We start from the raw sequence: 21,581 nt of genomic DNA, 5'->3' as shown, positions 1-21,581 counted from the left end.
GGAGCTCTGTCTCATAGCTGTATCGCCCGTACAGCCACTCTGGTCAGACGCTCCTATCCTCCGTCCCTGAGACCCTGTGCCGGATCGCAGCCGAGAAGCCTCCCTCGCCGCCTGCTTCCCGGCGGGTTGCGCCCAGGGGCGGGGCGGGGGTTTGTGCGCGTCGTCTTCCGGGAAGAACTTTACGATTACGATACACTGACCGACGTTTTACGACAGACGGGGTTGCTTTGTGGCTGTCAGCTTTCCCCGTGGTCTTAGTTCGCGGCTGCATTTTTATCCCTGGTGGCTTGCTACCGCGGCGCAGAAATGAAGCAGAAGCGCAAAGGTGCGAAAGGGGAAGGAGGTGTGGAAAAGGGGTAGTCCGAAAGGGGCGAACGCCCAGACAATCGGATGCTGAACCGAACTTTTCCTGCGAGAATCCGCTCCCCAGTCCTGTCAGTCGCGTCTCCCCCTAAGATCAGTCTGTCCATTCCTGACCCCTGCCTTTTTGTCTTTCCTTTTGTGCTTTTTGAGGCACCCTACCCTTCCTCTCTTCCGCTTTAGCAGTCACTTGGTGTCCTTTGCTTGAATGGTAGGGAAACCTTTATTCCAAGATATGCCCTCCGAGGAGTTTACGTTGTGGGACTTTTGATTTGTTAAGATTTGTTTCACGACACATTTGACGTGTCAATTTATTTTAAAGCCTTATGTTAAAATGAAGAAATTATCCTTGGATTCAGTGTAACAGTTGTGCATGCAATTATTCCCGTTTTTATTACCACCTGAGTTGGCATGGAACAGTTCCACCTTTGGTTTTTCAACAGGATGGATTCAAATTTTAAGTATTCTTTCACAGGTTCTGTTCATATTTCTGTACACTCATTTAGCCAGTTGGTCTAATCATGGTAATGGTTGTCAGAATAATAGCTGTCATTTATTGAGTCTGTATTATGAAGTCGGTATCATTTCCATTTTACAGATGAAGAAGCTGAAATTCAAAATGTTAAGTAACTTTCCCAGCCAAAAATTATACTTAGGTGTGGCGCTGGTTGGTTAGGCTATCTGTAAGCTCAAAAAACATAAAATGAAAAATAAATACATCGTTCATCACTATGCGTCTTGACATTAACTGCTGTTTTTCTTTCTTCCGAGGAACAATTCCAGGTGTCCACGTTGCCTTCGATTGGGTCTTGTCACATTTGCAAGCCCTAAATTAATTTGTTAGCTCACTCTAACTTGCTCCTTCTCAATCTGTCAGGCTTCTTTTAGCTGCTTCTCTCACCAAGTGATGTTGGTTCTTATTTAGAAATTGCCTCTTGGAATATTATTCCTCTTCATTCTGGCTGCCAACCTCCTAACCCACCTTCATCACTAATATTTGAATGGTATTTTAGCTTTCATATACATTATTTATTTGCATCTTAGAATGGTTTTGTGAAATTTGGATGTATTATCCGAATTTTACAGACAAGGAAATGGACGCTCAAAAAGTTGTTGATCCCGGCCAGGTGCGGTGGCTCTATGCCGGTAATCCCGGCACTTTGGGAGGCCAGGTGGGTGGATCACTTGAGGTCAGGAATTGGAGACCAGTGTGGCCAACATAGTGAAACCCCATCTCTACTAAACATACAAAAATTAGCCGGGCGTGGTGGCAGGTGCCTGTAATCCCCACTACTTGGAGGCGGAGAGGAGAGAATCCCTTGAACCTGGTGGGAGGTAGAGATTGCAATAAGCCGAGATTGCACCACTGCACTTCAGCCTGGGTGATGGAGCAAGACTCTATCTCAAAAAAAAAAAAAAAAAAAAAAAAAAATTGGTGATCTTTTCCTTTCGCACACAGCCAGTAGGGATTGAGACTGGATCCTGTCTTAGATTTCCTGGGCTTTTAAAACAATGTTGCTTTTCAAGAGCCATTTGCATAGTATCCAGATTATATGTATTCTTTTCACTTTCTGAATCATTACTTTGTGTCAGTACTATTTTTACCTTCTTTAAACATTACTTTCATCTTTTTATTTCCAAAGTTAAGACTATGTCATTCTTTACTGTCAATTGCATTCCATTTCAATGCCTTTGCCAAGTGGCCAGGGTCCCCTGAAATCTATTCTTTACTAAACCCTGTTCGAAAGCTGCAATCTAGTTAGGCTGTGCTCCTTCACACACAGATATTTAATTTCTCTGCCTGACATTATTTCTTCTGGGTTGCCTTCTTTTTTGCATGTCCAAATCTTGCCTATCTTTAAAGATCCCTGTGCCGTTTCCTCCAAGAAGCTTTTGCCTACTCATTTACTCTTCCAGTTCCTGATACACTCAAGAGCGACACAAGTGGTTTTCAAATCTTATCTCCTCTTAACAGCTGATTTGCTTTCACTCTCCCAGTAAATTCTTACACAGAACCTCAATATATAAACAACTGAAAGAGCTGCTGGGGTGGAAATCAAGAGACCCCCTCCTTTTTTTCCCTCCTCCCTTATTTTCCTCTTCCCTTCTCCCTTCCTCAGCCATGACCACCACCCGTCCTACCTCTGTTACATGGCCCCTGAGGCAGCTCTTTAAAACTCTGGAAGTTCTGAGTTACATGGTTTGGAAAGCATTTAGCCTTTGATTATAGACGGACTTCATTTCCCTCAAAAACTGTTGTGTATGTGTTAGCCTTGCCCCATTAAATTAGAGACAATGTGGTGCAGTGAAAAAAGCCTGGAAGTTGTGGTGTAAAGAGTTAGACTTGAGTCTTGGCTGTGCTATTTATGTTGGCTTGTTAACTTGCCTTAGCCTCATTTTTCATGTCCATAAAATGTGATAACAGTACCTACCTTCAGTGTTACTCTCAGTGTTCAAATGGGATACAGTAAATGTGAGGGTTCCGTAACTGCCAGGGCCTCCCATCCACACTTTTCCTTATCTTTTAGCTTTCTGTATAGTATGGGTCCTCAACCCGCTGGACCACAGACCAGTACTGGTTCATGGCCTGTTAGGAACCCAGCTGCACAGCAGAAGGTGAGCAGCAGGTGAGGAAGTGAAGCTTCATCAGTATTTACGGCTACTTCCCATCACTCACGTTACTGCCTAAGCTCCGCCTCCTGTCACTTCAGTAGTGGCATTAGATTCTCCAAGGAGCCCAAACTGTTGTGAACTGTGCTTGCGGTGGATCTAGATTGAGCGCTCCTTATGAGGATCTAATGTCTGATGGTCTGTCACTCTCTCCCATCACCCCCAGATGGGACCGTCTAGTTGCAGAAAAACAAGCTCACTGATTCTACGTTTTGGTGAGTTGTATAATTATTTCATTACATATTACAATGCATTAATAATGGAAATAAAGTACACAATAAATGTAATGCACGTGAATCATCCCAAAACCACCCTGCTCCCCTGGTCTGTGGAAAAATAGTTTTCCACTAAACCAGTCCCCAGTATGAGTAAGGTTGGGAATCACTGCTCTACCGGCAAGAAACTTGCTTGCCAACAGCTTCCAAGCTGATACTCCACAGCTTTCGTCCCTGGAAAAAGACTGGCATTTTTTCGCCTTGAACCAAAAAGCTCCCGTTGGCCTGGCTTAGAGGTATGCTCATCCTTGAACCAGCTCTTGAACTGTGCTTCCGTGGAGTGGGTCATGCAAGAACCTGTCAGCTTCTGCTCTTGCCTTTGGATGAGAGCGGGCACCCCACTTGCCAGGAGAAGTCCATGATGGTGGACAGACAGTATTTTAGAAATGCATTAAGATTCTTAGACAGGTTTGAAACTTTACTTTTGATAGCATTTTTATGTAATAGGTACATATTCTTGTTCTGTCTGCCTGTGAGAATCACCTGAATTCATGCATCTAAATGTCCTTTATGAACTCTAAAGTATTATGCAAATACTAGTAATTACAACCCGGGGTGATAAACGGAAGAGAATTACTTTGGTCCTTTCCTGTATAATTAGGTTCTTTCTCCTCACATTGTTTCTACTCCTCCTTGTATTGTTTCCTGTATTTATCTGTAGTCATCTCATGGTATATGTGCTTCTAAAGGGAGCTTTTTCCATGTATATGTAAAGCCAGGTTTGTTTAAATTAAAGATACAAAAGATATGATCAAATCGTGAACAGTAGAGGTTTAGCGTCTTCTGAACTTGAGCTGTTCATTTGGCATATTTGTGTGGTTTAGGAAGGAAAACTTCTAAATCAGACTTTAAAATCTGGATTGAATGATACAGTTTTTGACATTGTTGAATATTCACTTTCCAGGAGATCTCAGCCCTGCTGAGCTGATGATGCTGACTATAGGAGATGTTATTAAACAGCTGATTGAAGCCCATGAGCAGGGGAAAGACATCGATCTGAATAAGTAAGTGGATCTCAAAATATAATCATGTACAGCTTGGACTTTCCTACAGTCACAAGTAAGAGTCATCTTTCGTCTCTGCATCTACTCTTTTTTAACTACAATATATGTTCACTCTGTTTAGATCTTCCCTAATGAAAGGTTCTCTCCCCAACCCCAGGTCATCACCGCATATAGGAATGACCTTTCCTTAGACTCTATTCTCTGATACTTGAGATGCTTTTCTTAGCTAGCAGATCTCTTTTATGAAATGATCTAGTACTACTTGTTTTCCAGCTCAAGTTTTATTTTAGTTGAGAATTTTAGCTTTCTGCCTTGCCTTGTCATTCATTTCTTAATGGCAAAATTGTCTCAGCTTAAGAATACTAATAGCTTGTAATGTTTATTGGGCACTTACCGTATTCCAGACACTGTTGCTAGTGCATTGTATGTGTTAGCTTAGTTAATCCTCTCAGAATTCTGTGAGATAGGTACGGATAACAGCCTCATTTGACAAGTGGGTAATCTGAGCCAGAGACTGGTTAAATAATTTGTCCAGGGGTAAGTAACTAGCAATTGGCAGAGCTGGGATTTGGAATTAGGTCAGCCGTTTCGGTCAGCCGTCTCCAGAGCCCGTGTTCTGTGCTGCATCACAGCACATCCTACTTTCCTTCCCTTCTGTCTTAGCTAAAGCAGCAGCTTTCTGCCAGGAAAGCCCTCCCTTTGGGGCCCCTGGTCTAATCCAACCCTCCCCTGCTGTAGAACCTCTGACACATTCACCCACTTCCTCCGCATAATCATGTACAGCTTGGACTTTCCTACAGTCACAAGTAAGAGTCGTCTTTCGTCTCTGCATCTACTTTTTTTTAACTACAATATGTTCACTCTGTTTAGATCTTCCCTAATGAAAGGTTCTCTCCCCAACCCCAGGTCATCACCGCATATAGGAATGACCTTTCCTTAGACTCTATTCTCTGATACTTGAGATGCTGCAATATTTTACCCCTTCCTTGAATCCTCATGCTTAGTAAATATTTGCTATAGACATAAATGAGTAAATAATTATCCTCTTTTGACTATAAAGATATAATATTTTACTGATTTTTCTACCACATCTTTAACAGCTTTTCTTTCTGTTTCTGTTGGTTATATCCCTGATTTCTACATCTTACATATGTTTGTCGTTCTCTTTAATTTAGCACATCTAAAGCTAAAGCTGCCATCTTCCTTAAAACTTGCCCCTCCTCAGATGTCACCAGCCTATTATTGGAAGGTCTCTCAGTCTGGCTTCAACCCGCTTTTCCAAGTTTTTAAACTTCTGTACCTTTATATTGAAAATCTTCTGCTTTGACTGTTGGGGTGGGTGTGTGTGTGTGTGTGTGTGTGTGTGTGCGTGTGTATGTGTGTGTGTGTATATGTTATGACATGTTTTAAGCATTTATACATTAATTTTTTTTGGATGCCTGTCTGCAAACATGTAAACATAGAACAAGAAAGGACTGTGCCTTACACCTTCTTCTAAATCTTCTTTTAAATATTAAAAAAGAAAATTAAGTGTCCTGAGTACCAAGCACTCAGGCAGTCTGCTGTCTGTGTTAGATACCCAGTTAACATTTGTGGGCGACAATGTGAGCACCTCACAGATATTAGAAGACTGGGTGAGCAGGCACAAAGAGAAGCTGGTACAAAGAGTTTTTTAAACTTTCGAAAATATATACTTTATTTCCTATTTGGTTCTGTGTAGCCATCCTGGATTTTTTTTTTCTTAATTGTTGTTACTGTTTTGTCTAAGACAGTAGCTTTCAGTGATTTCTTCCTCAGGACATTTGGCAATGTCTAGGGACATTCTTGAGTTTTGCAACAGGAGACAGGAAGAAGGCTGGTCGTGGGTAGAGGCCAAGGATGCTGCTAAACCTCCCTCAGTGCACTGGACACCCGCCACAGCAGATAATGGTCTGGTCCCAAGCATCAGTAGTGCTGAGGTCAAGAAAGGTGCAGTGAGAATAGTCCTTTGAAGCTACAGCGCTGTTCTGACCTAGATTATATTTTGTCTTCATCTGGGGACGCTTCTCCCTCCAGAGCCCTCTGGTTTTCTTTCTGGTACTAGAGAGCAGGAAGTAGTCATTCACTCATGAATTTTATTCTTCTGTTTCCCTGATACTCACAGATTTTTTTTTTTTTTAGACTGAGTTTCACTCTTGTTGCCCAGGCTGGAGTGCAGTGGTGCAATCTCAGCTCATGGCAACCTCTGCCTCCGAGGTTCAAGTGATTCTCCTGCCTCAGTCTTCCGAGTTGCTGGGATTACAGGCATGTACCACGACGCCTGGCTAAGTTTGTATTTTCAGTAGAGATGGGGTTTCTCTGTGTTGGTTAGGCTAGTCTTGAAATCCTAACCTCAAGTGATCCACCCATCTCGGCCTCCCAAAGTGCTGGGATTACAGGCGTGAGCCTGTAAAAAGTTTTGCCACACCCACCAATATTCACAGATCTTAAAGCTACTTTTTTCAGGTGTTGAAGGGTTAGGAGAATGACACTTGTTAATGATAATGCTTATAGATCATCCTTTTGGTAGCTTGTTCTTAAAATACCATGATCTTGGTAATGTGAGATGCTTTACTTTCAGGGTGAAAACTAAGACAGCTGCCAAATACGGCCTTTCGGCCCAGCCCCGCTTGGTGGATATCATCGCTGCCGTCCCTCCTCAGTATCGCAAGGTCTTGGTTCCCAAGTTAAAGGCGAAACCCATCAGAACTGCCAGTGGGGTGAGTGATTCGATTCATGGAGTATCAACACACTGGGAATCTGGCAGAAGTCCTTGCCCCATGTACACCCATGTAGTAAGGTGGAGTGGTGGCTTCTAACAAATGAAGGTCCATATCAGGATCTGTGCTGGAGTGGAGACCTGTGTGGAACACGAGGAGAGCAGAGAGAGGAAAAAAATAAATTGTGAGTAAAGGAGTAGGCGATGTCTTGACGTCTTTAAAAGTATAGATTTAGGCTTGGTGACAGTCACAATAGGATTAATATTGGCCATCTTAAGCTGGTAGCTTTCAATATAATTGATGCTTGTAAAAGGTACTTTTGGTAGGTAGTTAATGGTGCAAAGTCGTTCTATATACGGTCATTGGGAGCACTGTGGAAGTCCAGAGGACAGCAATGTCCTTGCAGCACATGGGGCTGGGAAGGCCCAGTAGAAAGCACAGAGCTTGCTTGACCCATAAGCCAGGAGGAGCAGGCCCAAAGCGTCATGGGAGCAAGGACACAGGAAGCTAAGGCACAGAGGTAGAAATGATGGGAAGGGTGTGGTGTATGCAGGGAAGAGTGGGTATGCCAGACCGAAGGGCACTAACAGTTCATTCAGGAGAGCAGGACTGTGCCTTGAACAGGTAGTTTGGGATCAGCCAGTAAAAATCTTAAATGTCTGGCAAAGCAGCTAAGTAATAGGAAACAAAAGTTTTGCAACAGGAAGTAATATGAACAACGTAGATTTTCAGAAAATTAATATGGATACAACATGCAGGGTGGTTTGGAGACAGAGACTAGATTCGACGCTCTTGGTATGATCTCAGTGTGCAGTGTTAAGGACCTGGGTTAGGATGGGGACTCTAGAATGAGAGAGATGAGTGTGAGATACATCAGGAAAATGGAGAGAATTAAGACCCTCGTAACATGTGGTCCCCAGAACCAAATTCTGTTCCCAAGGTGACCCCACGCGTTCAGTCTGTTACTTGAATTGGGATATTATATTCCAAGGCCACTTTGTTGACTTGGTGACCGTATCTCCTGGATCATGTTACATGTGCGGCTAATTAAACCCTAAAACTTTTACATACAGTGTACCACCAACCCTCGTATCCTCTTCTTTATACTTAAGTGTTTTTGTTTTGTTTGTTTGTATCTAGTGTAAAAAGCTTGTTAAGAAAAACTTGTAGTCCCTGCCCCTCACCTCCCTTTTTCTACCCTCCAGCAACCACTTTTAACTCTAAGCCAATTTCTTTAGCATTAACTTCCACATCCCTAAGTAACATTCTTCAAATAATAGATAAGTCTTGACTTGTTCTGTTCGTTCGTTCGTTCGTTCGTTCGTTCGTTCTTTCTTTCTTTCTTTCTTTCTTTCTTTCTCTCTCTCTCTCTTCTTTCTTTCTTTCTTTCTCTCTCTCTCTCTTTCTTTCTTTCTTTCTTTTTTTTTTTCTGAGACAGAGTCTTGTTCTGTCGCCCAGGCTGGAGTGCGGTGGCATGATCTGGGCTCACTGCAGCCTCTGCCTCCCAGGTTCCAGTGATTCTCCTGCCTCAGCCTCCCAAGTAGCTGGGACTACAGGCATGTGCCACAACGCCTGGCTGATTTTTGTATTTTTAGTAGAGACAGGATTTTACTATGCTGGCCAGGCTGGTCTCGAACTCCTGACCTCAGGTGATCCGCCCACCTCGGCCTCCCAAAGTGCTGGGATTATAGGCATAAGCCACTGCCCAGCCGACTTTTTAGGGTTAAGCATTATGTGTGGGCTTGCCACTAAAGAAGACAAAAGCTTAGCAACTTTTCAGCCTTACTGGTGAACCTAGTCTTCTGTGATACCACCCTCTCTGTTTCTCCTGTGTCTGATCATTTCGGTTCTTTCTCTGAGGGCTACCCTTGTCGTGCTTACCTCAAAAAGTTAGTGTTTTCTGTCGTCCTGGACCCATTGTGTTCAGTACTGTACATGCTTTCTTGGCAGCCTCATCCATTTGATGGTTTTAGCATTGCTGTATGCTGACTCCCAGCATTAACTGTTCCCTGAGCGTCAGACTCATGTCAGATTGTCAGTTAGGCATCTGTCTTTTGACTGCCCAAGAACCTCCTCATGTATAACTTAACCAAAACTAATACCAGACCTGCTTATTCATCTTTCCTGGACGTGTTAGTTCATGATGCCGCCATGCACTCAGTTTCCAAAAGAATGTGAAATGCATTGTCTGTTTCTGCTGCCACTGGTAGGAATGTTTTGGTCTTTATTATTTTTTGTTTAGATTATTTCAGTCATTTCCTTACTCATCTACGTTGTCCCACCTGCATGAAATTTAACAGTGTCGCAAGAGTGATCTATGGAAAGTATCAGAAAGACACAGCTGGTGGCCATTTTCTGTCTACTACCATTCTCACCTCCATGCTTTTATTCTTGCTGTTTCTCTGATGGCGTTTTATTTTATAGAGTAGTTTTAAATTACAGAGAAAAACAATTTTATATACTTCCTCTGGCGCCTTGACCCCATCCCAGTTTGTCTATTATTAATATCTTGCATTGTTTGGTACATTTGTTGTAATTGAGGAACCGATATTGCTGCGTTATTATTAACCAAAGCTTGTAGTTACATTAGAATACACTCTGTGCTCTACATTCTGTAGGTTTTGCCAATATATAATGTCACGTATCCCACTATTAATTACAGTGCTGTATGAAATCGTTTCACTGCCCTAAAATCTCCTATTTGTCCCTCGTCCTCTCCATGCTCCAAATGTAACCTGACTACCACTAATTGTTTTACTGTCTTTATGGTTTGCTTTTTCCAGAGTGTCGTGTACAGTAGGAGGAATCATGCAGCCTTTCCCCTTAGCCATATGCATTTAAGGTTCTGCCATGTTGTTTTGTGGCTTGGCAGCTCGTTCTTTTTTAATTGCTGAATGATATTCCGTTGTATGGATGCACCTCTCTTTGCTTATTCCTTCATCTATTGAAGGACATCTCAATTTTTGGCAGTTAAACAAAATTGTGTGAAGGTTTTAATGTCAACCTTGAGTAACTTTCAAGAAGTGCAGCTGGTAGATCACAGAGTAAGACTATGTTTCACTTTGTAAAAAACGGCAGACTCTTCTAATGTGGCTGCGTCATTTTGCATTCCCGCCAGCAGTGAGTTCGAGCTCCGATGCTCCACGTCCTTGCTAGCATTTGGAGTTGTTAGTGTTTTGGAGTTTATTTTGTTTATTCATTTATTTATTTTGAGACAGGGTTATGCCCTGTCACTGAGGCTGGAGTATAGTAGCGTGATCACAGCTCACTGCAGCCTCAACCTCCCAGGCTCAAGTTTTCCTTCCACCTCAGCCTCCCGAGTAGCTGGGACAACAGGCATGCATCACCACACCAGCTAATTTTTACATTTTTTGTAGAGACAGGGTTTCACCATGTTATCGAGGCTGGTCTTGAACTCCTAGGATCTTTCTACCTTGATCTCCCAAAGTGCTGGGATTACAGGCTTGAGCTGTGGTGCCCAGCTAGTGTTTTGGATGTCAGCCATTCTCACAGTTGAGCCGTGGTATCTCCTTGTTGTTTAGTCTGTAATTCCCCAATGACACGGTGCTGAGCATCTTTCCATATACTTATCTGCCACTGTGTATCTTCTTTAATGAGAGATCTCTTCCCATCTCTTACCCTGTTCTTAACTGGGTGTTTTCTTACTAGGTTTTAAGAGTTCTTTGTATAGTTTAGCTACAAATGGTTTATCAGGTACCTGTTATGCAGGTATTTTCTCCCAGTCTGTGACTGGTCTTTTGATTGGCTTTCTCAGAGCACAGCTTTTAAGTAGAGACAGTGAGGTCTGTAACCCATTTTGAGTTTGTATTCAAGTTGTTTGTGTTTTCCTTGAAACACCATGGTTGTTAATGCTGATACATTACTGTCGTTTAAGCTCAGACCTCATTTAAATTTCACCAGCTGTTTCAATAATGTCCCACAGAACAGAGCTCAGAATCACCTGTGGCATTTAGTGGTCATATCTCTTTAGATATTTCCTTTGTTTTTTTTGCAGTCCATTACCTTAACACTTTTGAAGATTTCAGGCAAGTCATTTTGTAGCACGTGCCTCGGTGCGGGTTCGACTGTTTGCTCATCATGCGGTTCAGTTATACGTCTCTGGCCTCTGCATCACGGAAGCGGCACTGTGTTCTTCTCGTCTCCCATCGGTGGTGCATAGGTGCCATTTGTCCTGTCACTGGGGTTTCTCATTTTGATCAAGGTGCTGTCCACCAGACTTCCTCTCTGTCAAGTTTATTTTTTTCCACTTTGTATTAAGAAGTGTTGTGTGGAGAAATACTTGGGAACTAGGTAAATACCCTGTTTTTCATCACATACCCGGTCGCTCCTTTATTTGTATGAAGGAATTAAAGGTTTCCTATTTTGTGGGTTGTCATCTGTTACTATCACTATTTATTTTGATGCACAAATTGTTGCAAACTTGACCAGCGGGAGCCTTTTGAAGCTGGTTTCTATGTCTTTTTAAAATGTCCTCATCATTCTTTGAGCAGTTTTTAGCTTTCTGGTGCAGCAAAATGTTCCAGGCTCAGCCAGGCATGGTGGCTCATGGCTATAATCTCAGCACTTTGGAAGGTCGAGGCAGGTAGGTCACCTGAGGTCAGGAGTTCGAGACTAGCCTGGCCAATATGGCAAAACCCAGTCTCTACTAAAAAAAAAAAAAATTGAGCATGGTGGCACATGCCTGTAATCCCATCTACTTGGGAGGCTGAGGCAGGAGAATTGCTTAAACCCAGGAAGTGGAGGTTGCAGTGAGCCAAGACCACGCCATAGCACTCCAACAGAGTGAGACTCTGTCTCAAAAAAAAAAGTTCCAGGCTCATCTTAGACTTTCTTTGCTCCAGCCCTGGAATCAGCCATTTCCCCAAGGAGCCCTGATTTCTTTTAGCAGAGAAGTATATTCAGAAACTAAGACCTGTGTACTAGGTGTGCTTACTGCTGCTAGGGTGTTGCCGCCAGACACACTCAGTGGATCACGCGAGGACGTACGTATGTGTAGCTACATACATACATGCACCACATACAGGTAATACATTTCCGTTTTATTTGTCAGTCTGCCATATGTTGAACACTCTAATTCACCACAGTACCTTTAATTCCACCCAGTCTGCAGCATTCATTCTGCTGTTCTCCCTTTCCATGTTTGTAACTGCTTCTCTGAAGCCTGGCTCACATTTGCTTTCATGGATGGCCTGATTTCACCAAGTGCCCCAGATGTAAGCAGTCTCATGTCTGCCACTGCCTCCTCTCCTCACCCCACTGAGACTCTATCAGGACCCTCTGAGGTTATTTACATCAGACTCTGTGAAACATGAAGCTGCCAATTTAGCAGTCCCTGCTGCAAATACTGAGATCTAGTATGTTCACGAGGTGTTTGAGTCATAAAGGTTAGGTTTATATAGAATTGCATAAAGTAATTTTTTTTTCCTTACAGACTATTTAGTAAGACAGAGAAAGACTAAGAATCACTGTGGCTTTAACAATTAATTTGTTATTTTGTACCTAATTGATTGTAAAATGGAATACAAACATACATATAATACATACGGACATTTTAACTATGATTCATACTGAACAGAGATCACCCTTGTACCCAGTGCCCAGCTTAAAAAATACAGCCTCGTCGATACCTTTGAAGCCCCTTCTTGCCACTGGTTGCATTCCTCTCCTTCTGTCTAGGGATAACTGCTCTGTGGAGTTTTGTACTAATGATCCTATAAGAGCTTTTGTATTCATCTTTCTTTTATAGATTGCTGTTGTGGCTGTGATGTGCAAACCCCACAGATGTCCACACATCAGTTTTACAGGAAATATATGTGTGTAAGTATGGTGATTTTGTTAAGTTGTATGTATTTGTGTTTTAATTTAATTATGTCCCTCAAGCCCTTAGTCAGTACATGCTGGTAATATTTAAAACTTTGACTTAATAGATTTATTGATTACTCCTTTCAAAAAAGCAACCATTGATAGATGTTTTAGTGCTTTAAACTTGGAGTATACGAGGCCGGGCGCATTGGCTCACACCTATCATCCCAGCACTTTGGGAGGCCAAAGCAGACAGATTACCTGAGGTCAGGAGTTTAAGACGAGCCTGGCCAATGCTGCTAGGCCTGTCTACTAAAAATACAAAAATTAGTTAGGTGTGGTGGCATGCACCTGTAGTCCCAGCTACTTGGGAGGGTGAGGCTGGAGAATTGCTTGAACCCGGGAGATGGAGGTTACAGTGAGCTGAGATCATGCCACTGCACTCCAGCCTGGGTGACAGAGCGAGACTCCATCTCAAAATAAATAAATAAATAAAATTGAAACATGTATATTTTAATTTGTTGCAATATACAATTTTTAAAATGTAGGTTATGGAATTCAGTACAGTAGACATTGGGATATGGAACTCAAAACGGTACATTCTGTGAAACTCATAAATGAAACATTGGAATATAAGCTGCCTAAATTCCACATCAGAAATTTAAAATAAGTTTGGATCAGAAATATATCAAAGTAAAAAATTATTCTTCTACATAACCTTTAGATTTCTCAAACTCAGTTGTTTGAAAGAATTAGCAGAAGGGTTTGCATGATTCTAGGTAGGAAGATAAAAAGGGGCAAAGCTTTTCTTGAGTGTGGTTCCCAAGAGAACACCGAGGATTGATCCAAACTCAGGAAAACTTCATTCCTGTTGTTTGCCCCAAAAGCTTAAACCTCTGAAATAGCCACAACTGCAGCATTTTGAAAATGGGTATAATATGGTCTATTTACGTGTTTATCTTACTTGTTGGCAGAAAATACATTACAGACACTGCAAAGGTAGATTTTTCTGTTGGGATTTGAAAAGGAAGCTCATTTGATGTCAGGATTTTATGGAGACAGTAGATGCTTGGAACTAGATGGCTGAACTAAATTTTGTATCTGACATTCTGGTTCTTTTGCTGTATTGGCAGATACTGCCCTGGTGGACCTGATTCCGATTTTGAGTATTCGACCCAGTCTTACACTGGCTATGAGGTACAGTAACTTCAGGCTGTCCTGATGAAGTGTTGCATCACTTTACCTGTGGCGTGCTTTTACCAGTACTGGCTTTCTGACAATTTTGTTTTGGTTGTTTTTGGTTATTGTTGTTCTAATTATAAAAGGTGTTCATTCACCAAATATTTGCCAGTGTCTACTAGTGCCCTATATTGTTGTAGCCATGAGAGAAATACTTACATGAGCACTTCTTACTACTGTATCCCAGACACTGTTCAAAGTGCTTTACAACTGTAAACCTTATTGCAATGTTTTGAAGATAAACTCTATCATTATCCCCAGTTTGCCGATCGGGAAACTGTGGCATAGCAGGCTTAAACAGCTGGCCCCGACATACTGTTAGTAAGTGACAAGCAGCTCTGGAACTCTGCTGCTCACTGCTACATTGTACTGTCCGTTTGTCTTCTGGAATTTACATTTTCTTTTTCTTCTTTTTTTTTGAGATGGAGTCTTGCTCTGTCACCCAAGCTGGAGTGCAGTGGCATGACCTCCTTTGCTGCAGCCTCCACCTCCCAGGTTTAAGCGATTCTCCCGCCTCAGCCTCCTGAGTAGCTGGGACTATAGGCAAGCACCGCCACACCCAGCTAATTTTTATATTTTTAGTAGAGTCAAGGTTTTATCATGTTGGTCAGGCTGTTCTCGAACTGCTGACCTTAAGTGATATGCCCGCCTTGGGCTTCCAAAATGCTGGGGTTACAGGCAGAGAAGTCACTAGAAAAAGGCTCAGGGAAGGAGAGATGGGGGTGTTGTGCAGCACAGAGGGTGAGGGGGGTGTGAGGCTGGGTTCGTAGCAAGGTACGGAGTTTGCATTGTTTGCATTTTAGTGTGGGAGTTATGAGAAGCCATTAGGGTTTAAGGCAGGGGAATGCTACCTCTGATTTCGGTTTTTTAAAAGATGATTTTGATGGCCATGTAGTGAAACGGTTAAAGTGGGGACCAGAAAGAAGGCAGGCGGCCAATGAGGTGCTATTGAAGGAGTCACCCTTCTCAGAAGAGCTTAGAAGCCAAGAAACCTTGTGACTTTATTCTCATAGATGTTTTCATTTTTTTCTTGTTTTCTAGGGTTCAAATTTTTTGAAATACAAGAGCAGTGATGTAGTGAAAAGGCCTCTCGTTCCTATCCCCTGGCCACTCTTTTTTGGTCCTCCCACTACCAGTTGGTGTTCTCTATTATTTCCTCCCCATCCTATGGGGATTTTCAAATATAGGATACATGGGTTGCATATCCCTTCTGCGAAATGCTTGGGACCAGAAGTGTTTCAGATTTTGGATTTTTCTGGATTTGGGAATATTTGCGTATACATAATGAGAAAGCTTGAGAGTAGAGCCCAAGTCAACATGAGATTCATTTTCAGTTTATGTACACCTGATACACCTAGCCTGAATTAATTCTATACAATATTTTAAAAATAATTTTGTGCATTAAACAAAGTTTGTGTTAAGTACTTACATGTGGAATTTTCTACTTGTGGCGTCGTGTCGGCACTCAAAAAATTTTGAGTTTTGGGGCATTTTGGAGTTTTGGATTCGAGATGCTCAACCGGACGTATTCTTTATCTGACTTACTGCACGTAAGGTAGCATATCAGAATCCTCCTTCACTGTGCCTTGATTTTACAATATCTTAACATTTTATGTCAGTACATTGTTTCGTGGCTGTAGAGTATTCCACTGTATGATAGTAGCCATTAAAAATTGTGGTATTTAAGAAGCTCATTTAAAAGTTACTTTACTACAAGACTGGAATATGTATGCACATCTGTGTCAGTGAGCAGAACACTTTGGTGACCCTGGGATTCCATAAGTGTTTATACAAAAGAAAGGTATGACCCAGGGCGACGCCCTGCTGTTGACGTGCTTATGGCAGCGTGAGTAGACACCTGCCTGGTGCTATTCAGGACATTATTTCGAACCCGGACAAGACTGAGAAAAGTTAATGGGAGTACACACCATGTTTCATTGTTCAGAACCATGGAGAGTTTTTTTTTTTTAAATACAGTTCTTTTGAAACTACTTTTTATTTTTAATTCAATGTAGGCATAACAGAATATTTTTCTCTTGTAGCCAACCTCCATGAGAGCTATCCGTGCCAGATATGACCCTTTCCTGCAGACAAGACACCGAATAGAACAGGTACATTTTTTAAAGACATTAAAAAAAAAAATTAGTTGTTTATACTTAGTAAGAAGGCAATGTTGCTTGATTCAAATTGAACCTGAAATAAGAATGAAAATGGTGTTTTTCCCTTTTGTAAGTTTTCAATATCTATGTAAGGGAGGGAGAATTTGCCTTGCCTAGCAAGGTCAAAACACTGCTTTCTTTAAAGACTGTATTTATTGTTTAAGGGTTTTATATTATCTAAGTTTTTCTGAATTTGTAGAAAGTCATTTGTATTATGAAGTGTGTGGAATGAAGATGTATGAAAGTTCTTAGACAATAGGTAGACGTGTTGACTTTTAACTTCCAAAGTTCAGATTAAGAAGTATTTTGACTGGCCAGGTGGAATGGCTCATGCCTATAATCCCAACACTTTGGAAGGCTGAGGCAGCAGATTGCTTGCACCCAAGAGTTTGAGACCAGCCTGGGCAGCATGGCAAAGTCCAGTCTACAAAAAATACCAAAATTAGTGTGGCATGGTGGTGTGCATCTGAAGTCTTAGCTACTTGGGAGGCTGCGGCTGAGGTGGGAGGATCCCTTGAGCCCAGAGGGTTAAGGCTGCAGTGAGCCGTGGTCATACCACTGCACTTCAGCCTGAGTAACAGAGCAAGAACCTGTCTCAGAAAGAAGTATTATGACAGATTTGTTGGGTAGAAATGGAAGTTGCCTGCAAAGGGGTACAAGGAATTTGTGGGAGTTATGGCATTGTTCTATATCATGATCATGGTGGTGGTTGGTTACATAACTCTATCAACTCTCATCCATTGTACACTTAAAGTTAGTGGATTTTATTGTATTTAAATTATACCTCAGTATAGCTGACTAAAAACAAGTAGTATGTACATGACCTTGCACTATGCAAGAAATCTGAACATTAATACAGATTTTCTTTATTTACAAGTTTATTTTAAACTTGTCCACATTAAAAAAATGTGAAGCACTGTCCTCATAGTTGTAACAGTAATGTATAGTAGGCACGTCAGGTCTAACGTCGATAGTAATACATACCATCTGGGTAAGTTGTCTTTAGTTTTATTTATTGGCTTGTTGATAAATACTGTTCAGTTTTAATTTCCACTTTGCTGTTTCCCAAGCATATAAGGAGCAGGATTGCCAGTGACAGGAGAGGGCCCCACCTAGGGGAGCCCACATTTTTCCAAAAAGTGGGTTCTAAACTGACCTTTGCTTCAATTTCTTCTTGAGCTATGATATTTAATTTATTTGAAATCTAAAACAATGTTTCAATTGAGCATGAAATGTGTATGTTTACCAAAAAAGGAGCAAAGCTTATAAGATTTAGACACTGACATCGAGCAGTGATTCTTTCCTTAGCTATAAATGCTCTAGAATTACCTGAGTAACTTCTCCAAAACGTGTCAGATCGTCACCTCTTGAGGTTCTGATTCAGTCTGCTTTAAGGCCCTAGCAAGACATTTCAAAAAGCTACCAGGGTAATTTTGATGAGTGTCCCTTGTAAACAACCATAGATCTAGAAATGCAGTATTCTTTTAGTGTTGCTATACACACAGGCATATCTATAGTTTTGCTCTATAAATTATTTGCCATTTTCAGAAGTACTGTTAATTTCAATACCTATTTTTAAAAATTAGAATTTTGGCTTATTGTAGTCAACAAAATGAAAAATTTGTATCATTCTGTCCCCTAGTAGAGGAGACCTAATATTTCTTTTCTTTTTTTTTTGAAACAGAGTTTCATTCTTGTTACTTAGGTTGGCGTGAGGTGGCACAGTCTCGGGTCACTGCAACCTCCGCCTCCCGGTCCTGCTTCTGCCTCTGGAGTAGGTGGGATTATAGGCACCCCCCCACCACACCTGGCTAATTTTTGTATTTTTAGTAGAGATGGGGTTTCATCATGTTGGCCAGGTTGGTCTCAAACTCCTGACCTCAGATGATCCACCCTCCTTGGGCTCCCAGTTGCTGGGATTACAGATCTGAGCCACTGCACGGGCCCTAATATTTCATTTTTAATCAATCAGACTTTCACTTTTTTCGGAAAGCAGACATGAGATGTGTGCCCAGAATCATTTATTTATTTTAGACTGCTGTCTTGGTTTTTCTTTCTATTCTTTTTTCTTCTGTCGTAGCAAGTCTTTATTATGTTACATACTCATTCATGTATCGTTGTTGACCATAAATGCTGCCTTTTTGTCTCCTCGGCTTACCACCAAGTCTGGCACAAAATAAATGATCAATAAATACTTATTATTTTGCATATTGTATTATATTTGTCTTTACTGCTTTCCAGTTTCTATTCTTCATGTTTTAAATTTCCACTTTGTGAGTAATCGAGTTAAGCCTCTTGCTCATTGTTTTATAGTCTCATTAGCTCTCTTTGAGTTATTCTCACCTTTTCTCTTTCAGACTTGAGCCTATTTTTTATCCACAGAACTTGCTAAATGTGTTTCATTGTTTGATTTTTAAACTGTACTGATGAAAACAGTGCAAAATAAGAGATCTGCAATGCCTTCTTAGAGTGGTTGTGTATGCTTATATCATTCTAATGCTAATGAATTTGTCTTTCAGTTAAAACAACTTGGTCACAGTGTGGATAAAGTGGAGTTTATTGTGATGGGTGGAACGTTTATGGCCCTTCCAGAAGAATACAGAGATTATTTTATTCGAAATTTACATGATGCCTTATCAGGACATACTTCCAACAATATTTACGAGGCAGTCAAGTAAGAAATTCTTATTTTATGATAGTCTCCAAAGTGGTTGTCAGTTTACGCTTCTCGCAGCAGCCCGTGAGGATGCCCTCTGCAGCCACATGCTTACTCCTCATGGTCTTTCTCATTTCATGGGAAAGGATTATTTTCACTGAAATAATCCTTTTAAAGAAAAAATGAATATAGTTTGTTGACATAGTAGTGTTCTCAAATAGATTTACCAAAAAGGGGCCGTGAAGGTTTTTTCAGCTCACCCAACAAGGGGACTGGGAGTACTCTTTATTTGAAACATTTAGCTGCTGTAAAATCAGCAAAACAAGGTGCTGTTATTTAAAAACTTAATTTAGAGAAACTATGATTTCATAATTATTAAATAATATCTGTTTGTGTCCAATGTCAAGGTGCTGGCATCTGGCAAAGGCCTTCTTATTACATCATCATGTGGCAAAAGGCAGGGAAGCAAAAAGCAGACACATGTGCCCTTTTATAATTCATGAATCTCACCCACAGGTCAGCGCCCTTATGGCCTGATCGCCTTCAACGGTCTCACCTATTAATACTGTTAAACTGACAATTTCAGCATGAGTTTTGGAGGGGACGAACTCATGTTTGTCAAATCAGGTGCCAGTCAAACCACAACAAGTTTATTTACTCATTCTGAATTCTAGTTGACAAAGTTATGCATTATTTTGACCCGTTGCTTTTAGCAGGAAGAAAACTACAGTTTTGTATGTAGTTCAGTGGTTTAAGAAGTGAAAGTCTTAAAATAGTTTTTGTTTTCAAGAGTTGTAGGAACACCTAGATAGTTATATTTTCCTTATTTACCAAATCCTTCTTGAGGACCTGCTAGATGCTATGTACTGTTTTAGATACTGGAAAGTGGTGATATTCAGGCTGAGACCTGAAGTACAAGGATGGGTTAGGCCAACAGCAGAAAGGATAAGATAAAGGCCCTGAACTGGGAAACAGCTTGGGGTATTCTAGGGACAGAGGAACCAGCATGGTTAGAGCCTATGTTAATCCATTTGTGTCACTATAAAGGAATACCTAAGATTGGGTAATTTAAAAAGAAACAAGGTTTAATTGGCTCCAGTTCTGCAGGCTTCACATGAAGCATAGTGCTGCCATCTGCTTCTGAGGCCTCAGGAAGCTTCCAATCATGGTTAGAAGGTGAAGGAGGAGCCAGTACATCACATGCCAGGTGTGGGGAGGTGCTACACTCTCTTAGACAACCAGATCTCACGTGAAACAACCGAGTAGAACTCACTCATCACCGAGGGCATGGTGGTAAGCCATTTATTTTTGAGGAATCCAGCCCCAGGACCCAAACATCTCCCACCAGGCCACACCTCCAACATTGGGGATGACATTTCAACATGAGATACAGAGACGACAACACCCAAAGTATGTCAGATCCCAGTGAACAAGAGAAAGAATGTCATGCGATGGGGTTGAAGTGTGAGGTAAGGGCCAAGTAACACATGCTTTCGAGGAGTTGAAGTTTTATTTGAAATGCAGTAGGAAGTAGGTGACTGGGAAGTGGCATTTCTGGTTGACAGGAAGGCTCAATCTGGCTACTGTCTGGCTAATGGATTAGAGGAGTATAAGGATAAAAGTGAGAAACCAGATAGGAGGCCATATGATTCTCTCCATCCCTGCTCAGATGAGGGTGGCAGCAATGGTGATGGAGAGGAGATCGAGATAGGGGGTGAGAGAGAGGAAGGCATCAAGCCTAACGCTAAGTTTCTGGCTGTCAGAAATGGTGGGAAGGTAGGGTAGGGCTGTATACTGAGGTAGAAAATTCAGTGGGAACAGCAGAGACAATCTCAGTGGGAGGAAATCAGGAGTTCTGTTTTGGGTGTGTGAAGTTTGAAGTGCCTGTGATACATTCTGGTGGAGATGTCAGTGGCCTTTGAATACAAGAGAAGTCTGAGCTGATGGTAAAAACAGGATTACCAGCTCTCAGGTAAGATTGCCAGCCCTGTAAATGGAGGAGGCCACCTCATGGGAGAGTTTTGGATCTGCAAGGTTTACTAAGTGAAAAGCAGTATTTAGAGAAATTCTTATAGTAGGATCTCATTATTTGTGTGTTCCTGCGCGCGTGCGCGCATGCACACACACACACACACACACACACACATATCTGTATAAATGCATAGAAAAGGTGGTAGAATAATGGTCACCATAGACCTCAGCTGAGGAGGAAGGGACATGGGGAGTGGGAGCGAAGGAGGAGGTTTACATTTGCTCCACATACAGTGGGCCAGGTGTTGTCATGGGTGTTTAATATTCACTTCTTTAATATTCATAGTAAGCCTTGAGTTAAGTGTTCAGATTATCCCTGTTTTACAGGTGAGGAGGCTGAGGCACAGGGAGATGAAGCAATTTGCTCCAAGTTGCCGAGGTGGTTGGTAGTAGAGTGTGATATGAATCCCAGGTGGCTTTGCTTTCAGAGCCTAACTTTGTAATCTGTGTTGGGTATCAAAATATGAGTGTGTCTGCATGTGTGTGCAGATATCAGAGCTTGAAGATATTGGGAGGAATGTGGCCTCTTTTTCCTTGCTTCCCTTCCCTACCACCTTCAGGCCTTTCTCTGGCTTCCCTTTTATATGGGGTGGGGTTTTATATAGCTAATTATAGGGTGGTTCAAC

The 21,581-nt window shown here is 41.6% G+C and overlaps 1 protein-coding gene across 3 annotated transcripts in view; it reads left to right on the top strand.

The window, feature by feature from the left end:
- Positions 1-256: 256 nt before the first annotated feature.
- Positions 257-21,581, top strand: part of ELP3 (elongator acetyltransferase complex subunit 3) — a 97,136-nt gene continuing 75,811 nt past the window's right edge. The window contains exons 1-8 of one of the 3 annotated variants that reach the window (XM_078347175.1): positions 257-325; positions 3,197-3,245; positions 4,210-4,309; positions 6,909-7,047; positions 12,815-12,885; positions 14,004-14,067; positions 16,152-16,220; positions 18,788-18,942. In XM_078347175.1, the coding sequence (XP_078203301.1) occupies positions 3,197-3,245; positions 4,210-4,309; positions 6,909-7,047; positions 12,815-12,885; positions 14,004-14,067; positions 16,152-16,220; positions 18,788-18,942 (647 nt within the window). In that variant the 5' untranslated portion in view covers positions 257-325. The remainder of the gene's footprint in view (positions 326-3,196; positions 3,246-4,209; positions 4,310-6,908; positions 7,048-12,814; positions 12,886-14,003; positions 14,068-16,151; positions 16,221-18,787; positions 18,943-21,581) is intronic. The other 2 variants (XM_017963662.4, XM_078347176.1) reach the window with 2 other exon arrangements.

Source organism: Callithrix jacchus, chromosome 13 (assembly GCF_049354715.1).
Source record: "Callithrix jacchus isolate 240 chromosome 13, calJac240_pri, whole genome shotgun sequence".
Classification (NCBI taxonomy): Eukaryota; Metazoa; Chordata; class Mammalia; order Primates; family Cebidae; genus Callithrix; species Callithrix jacchus.
Note: the sequence above shows the minus strand (reverse complement) of the source record. Positions and strands in the feature narration are given on the sequence as shown.